The sequence below is a fragment of the Salvelinus fontinalis genome, chromosome 22, assembly GCF_029448725.1.
Source record: "Salvelinus fontinalis isolate EN_2023a chromosome 22, ASM2944872v1, whole genome shotgun sequence".
NCBI classification, from domain to species: Eukaryota; Metazoa; Chordata; class Actinopteri; order Salmoniformes; family Salmonidae; genus Salvelinus; species Salvelinus fontinalis.
Window position 1 is genome coordinate 28,179,992 of NC_074686.1, and position 16,353 is coordinate 28,196,344.

General features: G+C 44.2%; 1 protein-coding gene across 2 annotated transcripts in view; it reads left to right on the top strand.

Moving 5' to 3' along the window:
• The first annotated feature begins 2,720 nt into the window (after positions 1 to 2,720).
• The window catches only part of igf2bp3 (insulin-like growth factor 2 mRNA binding protein 3), a 38,962-nt gene continuing 25,329 nt past the window's right edge, over positions 2,721 to 16,353 (top strand). For both annotated transcript variants that reach the window (XM_055877048.1, XM_055877049.1), the window contains exons 1-3: positions 2,721 to 3,465; positions 4,424 to 4,484; positions 11,214 to 11,262. In XM_055877048.1, the coding sequence (XP_055733023.1) occupies positions 3,291 to 3,465; positions 4,424 to 4,484; positions 11,214 to 11,262 (285 nt within the window). In that variant the 5' untranslated portion in view covers positions 2,721 to 3,290. The remainder of the gene's footprint in view (positions 3,466 to 4,423; positions 4,485 to 11,213; positions 11,263 to 16,353) is intronic.

Genomic DNA, 16,353 nt, shown 5'->3' on the forward strand with positions numbered 1-16,353 from the left:
TGCGTACATTGGTTGGATGTAAACAAAGTGTAGAATCTCAGTCACACTCATTGAATAAATCGACTCAATTGTGCGGGTTTATTGAACGAATAGGCTAGACTATTGAACTAAACGAATTAATTACACGGTTGTTTATTGTTTGTTGGAAGGCAAGTAGACTTTTATGGTGAGGAAAAGATGACACATCCTTATGTTCACCATTTAATACATTACAGGGGAATTTGCGAAGCAGACGAACATGTAGGCCTAATATAGGTGTTTGAAACCATCTAATTTACCTCGTAATCACTTTTTTGGGATTTATAATATAATTTCCATCTCCCAACTTTCTCATTGACCAACACAAATAATGGGACTGTTCTTGAGGAGTAGCATAACATGTATCTAGTCGCATTTGAATTATTTCGTTAGATTAGGAACGTGTTATTACCTTTCTCCATAAACAGTGAAAAATAAGTTATTTTCGCGCGCTGATTCATATAGAACTGCCGTACAGAAGAGCCAATGAATGAACACGCTGAGCTCGAGCCAGCAAGAGTAGTGGGGAGCGAGAATGAGTTCTTTGATTGGTCAGTCTTTCCAACCAATAGGGGCGCATTCTATGTTTGGCCAGCATAGAGTATGTCAATTTAAGGTGCTGCCAGTGCCAAAGCAGAGGGCCTACCTACCGTCTTAGGCAATTCCCAGTTTACTTATTTTTGCCTAACATGAACATGTCCATGAAACTCAATTGTTCTTATGTTATCTAGAAACGAGTAAGTAACTTTTCCTGCAGTTATACATGTGAAGAAGGTGTTTTAGCAGTATGCCATGACGTGTTGGCAATGCCTACACACGATTTAAAAGTTGAATAAACTATATGCATGCACAAATGGTATAGATACTGGCTAAATGATGGGCTATCCTGCTCTGGTATGTGTGTGTAAAACACTATTCAACAGTGGCCATCCATGCGTTTCGAATTAAATGTAATGGATTACACTTTCATTCTATTATTATTCCATCCAAATTTCTTCATACCTTTTTTATTTTCACCATAAAAGGAAAGTCCATGCTTTTGATGAATGTTAACACTAATTGAATCTAGAACACAAATGGAGAATACACTTGTTTCAGAACGTTTTTAGGAAGGAAGGAAGAGAAGTCTATCCATTGTAGCGCCGTTCAGAGCAACGAGGCCCATAGGCAGTGGGTCGCACATTGTAGGCTTGTGTGTAACATGGATCACTTCGATTAAATTAACCTAACTAAATAACCTTGTATTGCTACTTTTGTTGGCGCCTTTGAACTCTCCCGGGACCAATGAAGTAACAAATTAGCAATGGAAGTAAGGCTATCAGAATGGATAAGGGAATGAGATCATCCCTAGGCTATGCTAAATGTAGCATACTAATTTAGTAAAACTGCTTGGGAATGACTCCATGTTTGAATTTTACACAATACATATTGACAAGTTTAATTGTCTGAAGACATGTGCTAGGCCCAGCCAGGCTGCATTTGAATGAAACTTGTTTGTTACATTTGTCGCCAGTTGGGTAGGGGCACTTATCTGTATGAAGTAACCCCTCCCTCTCTGTACGTAGCGTATATCAGAGAGGAAAGAGGCGAAGCGAGATGATTTACTCCTCCTAAAATCTGTCCACATTTGGTCCCTTTTTGTTTGGAGGTCTATGAGAGTGTCGAATTACGTAAAGCTTATTTGATCAAATTTAAGTTTCGTAATGTTTAGGCTGTTACAAATGTACTGTTTAAGAAAAACAACTTAGTTGTGTCTTTTGTTCACACCTGTATATGCCCTCTTATTGGCTAGAATGGTCCCACCTGATCTCGCCTGCTTTCAATCATTGACCACATGTATTTCCATTGTTAGAGCGGTCACTCTACTATCTTGTCAATATGTAATGGTCATCGTTGCCTACATACCCACGCCATAAATGTAATAACAGGTTCACCGTATGCAGTTATAGTAGAGACAGAAGAGGAAGCGAGACACCCACTCGCTGTTTTTTTTTCTGGTTCAATGAAAGTCAATTAACTAAGTAGACCAGACCCAGCTGCTATTGCATTGGTGTCTACGGGAGACACACCCGGTCAAGTAGACTGGAACGGACGGTTTATTTTCTATGGTAAAAAGTTTGAGTGAACTATCTTCATTTATTCACCATCTTGGTAGTAGCAAGCTGAATATATTTCTGGTTCTTCTATAGGTTTCTTCTCCAGAGAAGTGTTTTCGAAAACAATCTTGCCCCAGACACCTTATTCCCCTCTCTGCCATTTCGTGTGGACATGGACAGATCAGGCATGTCACTGTATTGTAGAGCAGTGAACCACTTCAATCTTCGTAGAGAAGATGGATGCCGTCATGTGGATGGTAGGAAACGTGTCATTCCCATGTTGACCGGGCCATGGGCCTAGTAGGGGTGGACGCATTCTAGACTTTCATTGATTCAATCCAATCTAATGTGTTTCACATGTATACATTGTAACAACATCGTACGATTTAAATTATGAATGGCACCTCCTCCAAGATACTTGTTCCATACAGTAGGCCTACACCCACCGAAGGTTCGCATGCGTGCGCGCAAGCCCCCGCAACACTGCTGTTCCCCTGCTATGGGCGTGCGTGAGCCCACTGCCGTTTTACTATTTCGACCAGCGACCAATAGGAAGCGAGGGTTTGCAGAGAAAGGCACACAAATGTGATTCTAGTAAAATATACACTGGGTTCTCACGGAATCCCTTAACGCACGTAGCTCTCCAGGTTTCCCCCCAACACCAATCCACTCTTACCCTCTCCATGGTCCCCGTGACATTTTTCCAATACAACACTTAATTGAGCAACTGAGATTCTTCACGTGCGTGGTTGATTTGTAGTTTGAACACGTGGCTCATTCAAATTAGCCGGAATATCCGTTTTTTTTTTCTTACCTCTTCTCTTTCTTGGTTTCTATTCAGAGGCGGGTGCGAACCTTAACGTGTGACATTCTCTAGGCCAAGGGGGTTTGATGTAGACAAAAAAGTAGTTATTTCCTTTTCACCCAGCCCGCCATCGTTTTTGAGAGAAGGAATAAATAATTATTTTTTTGTGCGCAATAGAGGGGCGAGGAAGCGCAAACACCGACGAGGTAGCCCGTCAAATATATCTGTGGCTCGAACGACCGGGGGAAGCACGCCGCCACCACCACTCCGTTTAGTAGTAAGGCGATTTTGGCGACTCCAAACACTGCACACCCGTGATATTAAATAACGGTTAACCTTCTGCGTAAAGGTTGTCCATTTCAGCGCAGAACATGAATAAGCTGTACATTGGAAACGTGAGTGAAGAGGCGAGTGCGGAGGACTTGGAAACTATATTTGAGCAGTGGAAGATTCCGCACAGTGGTCCGTTTCTCGTCAAAACTGGTTATGCGTTCGTGGATTGCCCCGATGAAAAGATTGCAATGAAGGCCATCGACATTCTTTCAGGTGAGACATTTTAAAAAAGGCGTTCGAGTGGTGCGTAAAGGGTGCTTTAATTGTGGAAATTGCTACGGGTTTACTTTAACCTCTTTAGATGGATGCATGGAGCCCAATTGGACCGGGGTGTATCCAGGCTGGTCTTGCCTCTCACTTGGTACCTGACACCGTATAAGGAAAGTCCATGTCTTTGATTAATTCAGTGTTACCACTAATTTAATCTACTACAAAAACCGTGAAGAAACTTGTTTCAGAACGAACGAAGGAAGAGAACGCCTATCCATTGTAGCGCCATTCAGAGCAATGGGGCGCACAGGCAGTGGCCGCTCAATGTAGGCTTGTGTGTAACATGGATCACTCAGATTAAATTAACTAAATATAACTGTTGTATTGTTACTTTTGTTTGCCGCCTTTGAACTTGCACGGTCTCCGATGACCAACCAAGTAACAAAGTTGCAATGGAAGTATGGCCTAACTTGTTAAATTGTAGCACACAACAGTGCATTTGCTAATACTGACACACCAGGTGGCTTCATTGTGTATTGGTAAAATGTAGGCCAACGAAATGTAAGACCATTGCCAAATTACGTTATATGTAACATTTAGAAACTACAACTGTACGAAATGTGAGAGGAAAAAGTGGTATTCTGCAGGCCACAATCTAGAAATATATCTAACATTTTACGAAATGTTATCGTATTTAACTCAGGTGTCGTGGACTTGTCACAGTTACCATATTTAACCTTTTCAAATTGGAATTCACGTTGGCTGATATTAACTTCGTGAACATTTGTAATTTTTATGGTCATACAATTGTGCCACCGATTTCATTTGAAAGACATTTCGTGCAAGGACTTTTTGGACATAAACTAGGCTAGTTGAGGCCTACTTTTGGCTGCCTGTGAGAACAGTTGAAGAGCAATAAAATAATTGTGAACTAAAATTGCTTTTATTCTCCTCACTATAGGTAAAGTTGACCTACATGGAAAACTCCTAGAGGTGGAGCACTCTGTCCCTAAACGTCAAAGGTAAATTCTGATTATAATCTCCTAATGTCCAAATTGTTAATTTATTCTGCTGTTGTCCTCCAAATTGTACATATTTCCATGACCCTTTTATGGAAACATGTTAACGTTATTTGATTGAAGTCGTCTGATTTGTGTCTTGTGATTGTGTAGTCAGTGGGTTTGGAGCGTCAGCAGGAAGTGAAGGGGCGGAATGTCTGTTATTTTGTGGAAAAAGCAGAAAATATTGGGCTGCGTGTGTAGGGGTTGAGTTTTAAGGGCATGAGGGATGTCACCTCGTCACGCCTATGGCAACCTAAAATGAGGCCACTTAAAAAATAATATTTTACACACCATACCCATCTGTGGAAGAGGTTAGGCTGTTTAGTGCACATCTCCAGTGTTGTAGGGCTATTTATGCAGCAATGGCCTACTGGGCCTCCTTAGGTGTGGATATGTGTGTGCTGAAGGGTAGGCACTCTGAAGTCGTCCATTTGAGAAGGATCTGCCCGTCATTCTCTCTGCCTGCCCCACGCTTCCGCCCTCCTTCGCTCGTATATTGAGGTTGTGCACGAGATGGACTCCCATACGCGATAGGAATGGGCGGTTTGGGTCCTAGTCACGGGGGAAAAAACGGTCTGATAAAAAAAACATGTAGCTCCATGTACACAGTCAAACGGATTATACTGTGCTGATTTACGTGGAAGCGGGACAAGAAATGCAACAATTCGGCGTGGCGTGTAGGATTTCCGCCACTTTACACATTTTGGCCATTTATTAAACTTCTTGCATTTTAATTGCAGTCATTTGAAATTAGTAATTAAATTAGTGTAATTTGGAGGAAGAGGATTTGGCGCCAAATTGCACTTTAATGAGTTATAAATGAATATGCTTTTTAATTAGTTAGTGGGCTATATGCAGTGGCTACTGCTAGGTTGGTATGGAATTAGAATAAAGCATGTGATAACCACGTTTCAAAATGAACAATGGAAGTGACGTTTGAGTGAATTGATTTTTATAATTGCCAATATGACCATTTAGGCCTGCTAAATCAAATAATCTGTTTTATTGACGTTCTGCACAAAATGGCTGAACATATTTGACATTCTATAATTTATTATAGTGGACATATTTATTAGCATGGTTTGAAATTACCATGCATTGAATTGTCGAGGTTAGGCCTATTGATGTTTGACAAGGGCCTTCACCTGAATGGATTGAATGCCTTTAGCATGCTCGTTATTGGCATGGAATCATCATGAAGGTATTTAAAAAAAAATATAAAAAAAATAAAATCACTCTGGTCAATTTGCTGACCTTTCTCCTTCCAAAGTGGTGCTACTTATTTTTTGCTAAATGATTAGTCTGTGTAGGTTTACGCACACTGGCAATTGTTAGTAGTATGTCTTACATTTCACTATAAGCCTCCACCTACAAAAAAACGGTGAGTGGGGGGGGGGGGCATAAAGGTGATGTCTCCCTTTTGCCACAGGAAAGGTTATAGGCGCAACTGGGAACAGTATCCTGCCCATTACACACACTGGGGTGTCCACTGGGGCCCGTCTTTGCATTCCAGCCTGCTGATTATCAGCTGGAGGCTCAGCCATCACCACGACTTAACCTTTGAACTGGCGGGGGAAGTGTGAGCAGGGAGGCAGTCTCCCAGAGTCCTCCACAGGGTTCCAGGGTGGGAGGAGAGAGTGGGGGTGGGGTGCAGATGGTGGGAGAGGGCTAGGCTTTGGTGCAAGTGTGCCATTCGCCGTTATAGTCCTACTTCTGCATTCATCTTTGGCCTACATATTGTAAAAACTGTAGCTTGGTCATAAGAAGTTGAAAAGGGAGTAATTATTGTCGGGCCTGCGACGTATAGGTATATTTTGGCTATTTATAATTGTCTCACTAATTGCTTAAATTTACTGAATCTTAATGTTTAACTCTTAGCTGCACTAGTGAGTGTTTGTAGGACACCCATCGACTTCTGATTTTTAAAGCTATAGTTGTATTGAGTTAATTGGAAATTAACTCCCCCATCTGTATAAAATAGGGTTTGAGAGGTGTGCCAATCGGTGTAATTTTGTATTTAAGCACTCTAAAGGGGTGTGTGTATAGCGGTCAGTTTGTGCCTGAACTCTGATGTGTAGGGGATGGGGCGGCAGGCAGGTCGAGGGCCGAGGAGTAAGCTGCTTGATGCATCAGGGTTATTACATTTGAACTCAGTCTGGCTTTTGAAGATGGTTCAACTTGAACCTAGTTTACTATTAGTCTTGGGACCTTTTATATATTTTTTTTTTACACCAGGCCGGAAAATCTGAAGTTATTTGACACCATTTTTTTTACGCATTCTAAAATTGCAATATTCTCCTCAACAAACGGGGAAGGGGGTAGGTCAAGAAATCCTAAACATTGTCATTTAAACTAAAAATACACCCATTGCTCTCTTCCTTTAACAGCCCAAAAAAACTCGTAGTTGTTAAAGCAAAGCTTGCTTCCGTGGCCATTCTAACCCATAACTGTGGCTTTGTGAAGAGAAGTACCTCCCAGCTCTTATTAAAGAATTTGGGGTCAGGGGTCATTGTGGGGCCTAACCTGTAAAGAAGGGATTTTGGATGGAAGCACGGGGTTGCCTGAAATTGGCAATGTGGCCCCTTGTCCCACCTAGCTTGCGGTAATAGATGTCTCAACTCGCTCATTCTTATCACGGAGTGAGTAACACTGATAGTGTGGACTTATTTTGCAAGATAACCATTGGATAGCATGCTGTAGGGAGATTAAGCTGTTAGCTTTTTTACCTGTGTAAGTCTTCACAGATTTAAATGTCTTGAGTGAACCAATTTTGCGTATTTTTAGCTGTCAAACTATACATTTGAGCAATTTTTGCTGCAAAATGGACTCTGCTATGTGAGGCTCTATATAAGAGTGCAGCGCAAAGTGAGGAGTTTTGAGTTCAGTCATTCAGAACCCCTGCATACTGAATAGTCAATGTGTGTGGATGGATGGGTGTTGAACACAGCCCTGGGAGTGTGTGTGCTGACTTGGATGGGGTTTTAGTCTGGATGTCAGTATTTCTGATGAGTATTGTATGATAAGATGGGTTCTGGGGGGGTGGGTAGTGACGTGAATGAGCATGGATGTGGTGGTCTCATGTTGCTCGACATCGGATTCCTCCTATGGGCTTTACACACACTCTACGGTGGTGCAGAGGTCCATAGATCTCAGCTGGGATATGATCATTCGGAGGGGGGCGGAGCCGTTGAATGTGTAGAATGTTAGTTGAATTTAAAAGTAAATAAGGAACCTTGGCCGCCTCTGTCACATGACAAGCCAACCCAGCCCTCATGGTCCCCCTCCCTTATCCCCTCCCCCTACATATTTCTGTCAGTGGACTTCGTGTCCATGGCAACGGGAGCCCCACCCCCACAGGGCAGAGAGAGCCCTTGTTACCCTTCCCTGTAACAGGGCTACTTCCCCTACAACCCACCCCCTTTCCTAAATCTAAGGCAGGGACTGGGGAATGCACCCCACCCCCTCTCCCCCCTCTTCTCTTCCCCATACCCTGGCTGACTTCCTCCATGTTTCGAGCTATAGGTTAATCCGTTTGGAAGTGCTTGGTGCATTTGCACATTTTGCACGGTGTTCCCGCTGCATTGCAGAGCGAAACACACAGGGAGAAAGGGGGCCGGATCAGCCAGAAATGGCACAGTAGACCGGAAAGGGCTGGAATTCCTCTCGGAAGCTCTTTGGGATTGTTTTTATTTTATTCACCATTTTAGAATGTATTAATATCTTTATGGTCCAAATAAATTAATACAATTCATTTGAGGCCGGGATGTCGTGACCATGTTGAAAGGTCCTCCAGATTGAGTGTAGGTGTTAAAGAATGTGTAAATGTCATTGAACTTTCCCCTACTATGTGTTTTCACTGCAGCCTAGTGCTGCATGCATGGAAGCTCTCACACCTAACCTGCAGATGTGTGTTTGTTGAGGTATCAGACATAAAAATAAATGCTCCAATGTTAAGTGTGCTTTCTCTCTGGGTCATGTGTACAGAATGAGCGACGTGTGCATTGCTGGTGCTCTGGGACCTGAGACCAACCAGCCTGTTCAAAACGCAGACACTTGTCTCACTGATTAGCCTTCCCTAATTTGGGAAAAAGTATTTCGTCCTCCATGACACAGAAACAGATAAGTGGTCAAGGAGAGTGTCAATTCGTTATTAGGCAAACAAAAGACGGTCCTCCCCTCCATAGCACCAGCAGCATACCACCCTGCATACCACTGCTGGCTTGCTTCTGAAGCTAAGCAGGGTTGGTCCTGGTCAGTCCCTGGATGGGAGACCAGATGCTGCTGGAAGTGGTGTCGGAGGGCCAGTAGGAGGCACTCTTTCCTCTGGTCTAAAAAATATCCCAATGCCCCAGGGCAGTGATTGGGGACACTGCCCTGTGTAGGGTGCCGTCTTTCGGATGGGACGTTAAACGGTTGTCCTGACTCTCTGAGGTCATTAAAGATCCCATGGCACTTATCGTAAGAGTAGGGTTGTTAACCCCGGTGTCCTGGCTAAATTCCCAATCTGGCCCTCAAACCATCATGGTCACCTAATAATCCCCAGTTTACAATTGGCTCATTCATCCCCCTCCTCTCCCCTGTAACTATTCCCCAGGTCGTTGCTGCAAATGAGAACGTGTTCTCAGTCAACTTACCTGGTAAAATAACGGTAAAATAAAATAAATAGCCTCCTTTTGGCTAGAAAGCAGAAGTGTATCTTACCCGAGTCCTTCATGGAAGAGTTTTATCTGCTACACCCCCTTTTTAATCAGATGCTTACTCGGAGAAAAGCAATGAAACTTTAAAAACAATATGCTAATATACTACTATTCTTTTATCTCTAAAATGTCTTGCACAACTAGCAAATTATTTTTTATCACTTTCTACATTTATTTTGGGATTCCACCCTGTAAAAGTTCTTTGCCTGGTGAGGTGTGATTTGGCGGAGTAATTTCGCACAAGTGCATTTTTGTTCACTTTCCCTCTCGCCCAACAGGCCAGAGAGGACGCAGAAGTTGAGCCAATCTAATGGAGAGAAAAAAACATTGACTTGCATAGCTTAAATGGCTGCCAGTTAATTTTCAGCTCTTGAAGTTGAAGAGCGTGTGTTCAATTTGAATGTAAAATCATTGTATTTCAAATGTATAGTCTATTTAACAGGAAGATTGATGGGCCGCAATGCTTTAGTCCTGACCCCAAAAACGCAATGTTTACACTTCAACAGAAGTCTTCGTCAAGTCAAAAGGTTTCTAACATCTCCTTTTAAATCATCCCACATCTTCATTTCCTGGTCAACATTGTGCTTTTACCCATTGACTGGTCCTAGTGGAAGGGATTAGTTGTGTTTTGTGGTGTAGATTATCTCTCGTGTAGATGTTTGTGGGAGAAGGTTCCGGAAAGGGTTAGGTTTATGTTCGGTATACGCTGTGTGTGTGTGTGTGTGTGTGTGTGTGTGTGTAGGGGTCATAGTTTGCACTGGAACTCCCAGCTGCATGAACATTGTGTGTGTGTGTAAATAGGCAGTGGCCTTTGGAGCAGCCTGGCCACTTCTCCCACATTGATATAATCTCCCAGTTCTAAACCAACACCTTAATGGAACATGTCACAAGTACACCAAATTAGTCTTGAAGTGTGTATGTCCACAGACTAGTTACAGTGTGTGTTACAATTCACAAGTCCAACCAAGCATCTGAATGAGCTCTTAAAATATTTGAGTCCTTGGTATTCACAATGTTTCATTGTTGAACTGAAAGTCTTCAAAATGTGAAAACAATTGGCTGTATGGAGTTTGAAATACAGGGCATTCTGGACGCCAAGTCTTTGGCCAGACTGATCCCTGGAGAAGGGACACCAAATTAGAACGGATTAATTTTGGTCCGTGCGTTTGCTCCTCTTTTCCATCGGCCCGTCAAAAGTTAAACTCGTCTGATCTTTTTGTGCGTGGATGGAAATTGTATGGATATGGAGCGTCGGCGTACGACTCGCATTGAGAAGGCATAGGAAATACAGATACATTCAACAAGCATCTTTGGCTGTGCCCTTAACCAGAGTTTTACAGTGCAGTAATTGGTAGCAGAGTCTGTGCTGCTGTTGCCTGCGATGTCAGCGCTCCTTCCACTCTGAATCCCCGTCATCTGTTCTCTCTGCTAAGATACCGCTAGTGGAGGTTCCCTCTTCCATGGGCATGGCATCCCTCCCTTTTCTGCACTCCCTCGCTCACTCTCTTCCTTTATGCTCTCCTCTGCCTTTCACCTTTTCTCTCTTCTCGCTCTCGGTCCTTCTATCGCCTTTCCTTTCTGGTCCTTGCGCTCCCCCCCCTCCCTTTTCTCACCTCCTTCTTTTACCTTCCTCCTCTTCCTCCCTACCTCTCCTTGCCATGCGCTCCCTCTGTCCCAATCCGTCTCATATATTTTAATTTTCAAACAAGATCATACCATTTTCTCCACATCGAACCACCCGTCCAACAATGCAACTGCTTCCCTCCCTTGAATTCTCCTTACATCCCTCCCTCTGGTGCACACCCGCTGGCTTTGGGAGTGGTATTAAACATTAGTCATGCCCACAACTTGTACACCTCTCCGAGCACAGGGTGATGGAAGGAGGCACTTACTAGCCTGCTGAATTTTTTTCAATGGGACACCTTGTCCTTTAGCCCAACCAACTGATGCTAACTGTCTCGCTTTATCTCCCTCTTTCTCTCCCTTCATGTAGGAGTTGTAAGCTGCAGATCAGGAACATCCCGCCTCATATGCAGTGGGAGGTAAGTGTTAATTGGTCCGTTGGTAAAGCTTTGGCTCTCTCACTATACTGGGTCCTGTTCAATAGGAACACACGTTAAATGCTTTGAACACGAAGTGCAAGTAAGCCTTTTTACTGGGTGCAAACAAGTCCACTGAACAGGTTCTTTGCCATCTTTGGGTCCTTTTTTAGTTTTGTTTCCGCTAGTTAGTTCTTAAGAACTGAGGCTGATATTGCAGGTCTCAGTTTTCTCCTGGCTGTCTCATTATGGTACTTTACAGTTGGGTTGCGCCCCAAATGGCCCTTTGTAGTGCACTACTTTTGAGCAGGTTTCATGGGGTGCCATTTAGGACACATATTATACTGAACAAAAATATAATCGTAACATGTAAAGTGTTGGTTTCATGAGTTGAAATAAAAGATCTGCATATGTTCCATATGCTCAAAGCTTTTTTCTCTCAAATTTTGTGAGGAATCCCTGTTAGGGAGCATTTCTCCTTTGCCAAGATAATCCATCCACCTGACAGGTGTGGCATATCAAGAAGCTATTTTAACAGCATGATCATTACACCTTGTGCTGGGGAAAATAGAAGGCCACTCTTAAAATGTGCAGTTTTGTCACAACACAATGCCACAGATGGCTGAAGTTTTGAGGGAGCGTGCAAATTGACATGCTGACTGCAGGAATGTCAAACAGAGCTGTTAACGGAATTGAATGTTCATCGCTCTACCATTAGCTACCTCCAACATCGTTTTAGAGAATTTGGCAGTACGTCCAGCTGGCCTCACAAGCGCAGACCACGTGTAACCACGCCAGCCCAGGACCTCCACATCCAGCTTCTTCACATGCAGGATCGTCTGCCTGGCTCCCCAGTGGCCGGGCCTGGCTCCCCAGTGGCCGGGCCTGGCTCCCCAGTGGCCGGGCCTGGCTCCCCAGTGGCCGGGCCTGGCTCCCCAGTGGCCGGGCCTGGCTCCCCAGTGGCCGGGCCTGGCTCCCCAGTGGCCGGGCCTGGCTCCCCAGTGGCCGGGCCTGGCTCCCCAGTGGCCGGGCCTGGCTCCCCAGTGGCCGGGCCTGGCTCCCCAGTCATGTGAAATACATAGATTAGGGCCTAAAGAATTTTTCAATTGACTGATTTCCTTACATGAACTAACTCAGTAAAATCTTTGAAGTAGTTGCATCTTGCGTTTTTATATTTTTGTTCAGTGTAGTCTACCATTAGTCATTTAGCAGTCGATTTTTAAGGGGACTATTTCGGTCAGAACAACTCATTAAGGGAGTGAGCGAGTACCTTCATAAAGCAAACATAGGACAGGCTTTTAAGCTCAAATCTGTTTCATTGCTAGAGACTTATTGGTTGTCATGCCATGTATGTATGTAATCAATGGAGCTGTGATAGTCGGTGTTACCCCAGAGGATTGCCTTGTAGGCCAGTGACCTACTAGTGAACTGCAGCCCATGACATACCTGATAATGACAGGAGAAACATCCATACGGATGCTGTGCTGCCCTTTATGCTGTCTTCTTCTGAAAGGGACATGAATATCCATGCTAGACATGTACAGTAACTAGCAAGCATGTACAGTATTCACAAATCAACAGATAAAATGTTCATAAATGACTGAATATCCCAAAAGTATTGGAGGGAGACTATTATAAAAGCATTGTCAGTGAACATAAACTCATTGTTTTAACATGTAGGATTGATTATGATTTTCATGGACAATTTTACTGTACCTCTTTCACATGGGTACACTAGACAGGGTAGAGGTATGGGGGGCAGGGGATGTTTGAGGGGAATGCAAAGTAGATGGAAGTCTGCGACATTAAAGGGCACTTACAACAACAAAAGGAATGTACTCTGCCGGACATGGGAACTATACAGATTTGGCGTAATTGTATTACATGGACACCACTTACACACCATTCAATTTCAATGTGTCGATTGGATAATATAAGATGACCTACAATAGTGCCTTCAGAATGGGATTTATACTAGCCTTCAATTGTCTTGTTTGGAGAGCACAAAAAAAACAATTGATAAGCCGGCACATTCATTGTGAGTCATATCAGTTATTGACCTCTTAATCCTTGATTATTTCTGCTTGCATTCTAAATAAGAGAAAGTGCAAGGGCATACCTAGTCAGTTGTACAACTCAATGCATTCAACTGAAATGTCTTCTGCATTTAACCCAACCCCTCTATGGAGTGGGTCTGTCACAGGCAAAATCTACTTTAGCAAAGGGCTGTTTCATGTCTCAATTTGACCAATTGGAATACAGTTGATGGACAAAGGCTATTCTAACTTTCAAAACTCTGTGTATAGGCTAAAGTATGACTGTTTTCAAGCCTCTACCCTTTTGAGTGTTCTGTTCTAAATTGACTGAACCTTTTGTGGTTGGTAGCATGTATATAGCATGTTGGCTAGCTGATGGCTTTTGGACCAGAGGCGGTTATGGTGCAAGTTAGCTTTTTCCGTCATGAATCTTGTTCTGGAGGCAGCTCTGTATATAGTGGTCACGAGCTGAGACAGCCACAAAGTCAATCAGATTTTAACCTTAACCTCACTGCTAACCTAACCTTTAAATTAAGAACAAAAAGCTAATTGTAGGTCACACATTTTCACAATCTAGCCAATTTTGACTCCGCAGCTGGCCTTTCTAAGGGGAGATTTCTCCGTTCTACCTCCAGGACAAGAATCATGACAATGAACGTCAACCTGCGGTTGTGGTAGGGTTGGAATGTAGGGGGGACACCGAACAAAGTCTTTGATGTAAAGGAGACCTTGTATCCTATTAGGGAGATAACGTGTGCCTCAGCACAAAGCCATGCAGGCAGAGAACAATGGTAGCATGTTCGCTAGGCTAGCTCTAGTTTGCTTTGGGTGGGTGGGCCTGCTCTGTTTCGCCTACATGTGCCACGGACAGACACTCACAGAATGTGTAGCATTACTCCTGTTCCGCCCCTCCCCCCAATCCAACCACTGCTTCCTGCAGGAATGCACTCCACCCTTTCCTGAATGTCCTGGATTCTCATTGGCTGGACCCTGGAGACGGACAGACGTGGCTGCCAGTGAGCATGGAGCTGCTACTCCCCACTGGGAATGTTGTATCAGTGCTGGGAACAGCCAATGGAAAGACTTTGAGATGGCTCAGGGGCGGGTGGGAAGGGGATATGTGGGTTGGGAGAAAAAGAGGACCAGGAGGGAAGCTGATTGGTCAGAAAGGGGGGTTGAGCTCTTGTGGGTGTGGCTTCCAGTAAGCCTGGGCATGATTGGATGTCCTCAGCCTGTATGCTGCGTTTGGATACCTCGCCCTCTCGTTCCCTCCCTCATGACTGCACTTGGAAGAGGAGAACATTTTATCTCGTTGTATAATTCAAATCCTGTGCTTGCCTGATTTGGGCAGGTTGCCAGATTGGTTTGGCTCTGACATTGATTTTGTCCCTCTAATAAAAAGCAAATCAATCCCCCCCCCCCCCCCAACTTTCTCTATGGACTCACAAGTGAATAAAGATCAGTTCAGCTTGATAATGTGGGGAAATCAAGCTTCATGAACACAATTTAGGACGTTCTTTCTCCTGTTTGAGAATGTAATTGAATGGTGTGATTCATCCAAAAGTAGGAAGACCTTGCATCTGAGGAAGTAGTGCTGATCTAGGATCATGTACCTCCTGTCCATGTAATACTATTCATTGTGATCTAAAGGTTACACTGATCCTAAATCAGCACTCCTATTGAGATGCTTGATGCATACGGCCCCAGGTCTCTGAGTGGTATTGATGGGCCAGTTAGTTGAATCACAGGATGACACCAAGCGTTGAACAGTTTAGTTGCAACGTTTGGTAACAGAATGACACCATTCTGTTAACCAACTTTGCATCTGCATTCTTTTCTTAAAATTTTTTTTTACCCCCTTTTCTCCCCATTTTCGTGGTATCCAATTGTTAGTAATTACTATCTTGTCTCATCGCCACACCTCCCGTACGGGCTCGGGAGAGACGAAGGTTGAAAGCCATGCGTCCTCTGAAACACAACCAAGCCGCACTGCTTCTTTAACACAGCGCGCCTCCAACCCGGAAGCCAGCCGTACCAATGTGTCGGAGGAAACACCGTGCACCTGGCCCCCTTGGTTAGCGCACACTGCACCTGGCCCGTCACGGGAGTCGCTGGTGCGCGATGAGACAAGGATATCCCTACCGGCCAAACCCTCCCTAACCCGGACAACGCTAGGCCAATTGTGCCAACTTTGCCAGCCGCACCAATGTGTCGGAGGAAACACTGTGCAAGAAAGAACGGACCTCCCGGTCGCGGTCGTCTGCGACAGAGCCTGGGCGGGAACCCAGAGTCTCTGGTGGCACAGCTAGCGCTGCAGTGCCCTAGACCACTGCGTCACCCGGGAGGCCTTGCATCTGCATTCTAAGTAAATGTTTTTGTAAAATGTTCTGTGGAATTTAAAGGTAGTCCTTGGTTGTATGGTTTGTTTACCTTTGCAATCGTTTTTGAATGACACTTTATTCTCTGCATCAATCTGTTACTGTGAAATTGCCCTTAACTGTAAGTTGCTTAGGTAGAACCCTCTGGTAAATGATCATGACAGACCTATGTGCTGTTCATTGGGATGTGGTGTGTTGGAGTGAAATTGTCCCTAGACACGGATATTGGGTCACTTTATTTCCCCCCACTAATGGTTAAGATTAGGATTGGGGAAGGGGAATCTGATCCTAGATCTGTACCTATGGAAAAGTTCACCCCAGGGTGTGTGTTGGTCAACACCCAGCAGGTGATCACTCAACATGTAGAAGTTAACGGAAATTGACAGCCGACGTTCTGGTCATAGTTGATAGGACGGCCGTCCATTGCTTTGCTGTTTCCTGGCCGCTTGTACATCAAGTTGCCTCACGCTACAGAAAGAGGAGAGCGGCTCCTGCCCTATTGGCCGTTCTGGCTCGGACAAGAGCGACAGGTAGCCTGGCGTTTACAGCGCTGTGTCAGTAAGTGAAAGGTCGCTGGATCAAATACCTTGTTGGCTGGGGGTGAAAAATCTGTGCCCTTGAGCAAGGCACTTACCCTAATTTGCTTCTTGGGCGCCTTACTACTTTGGCCGACACTGTAA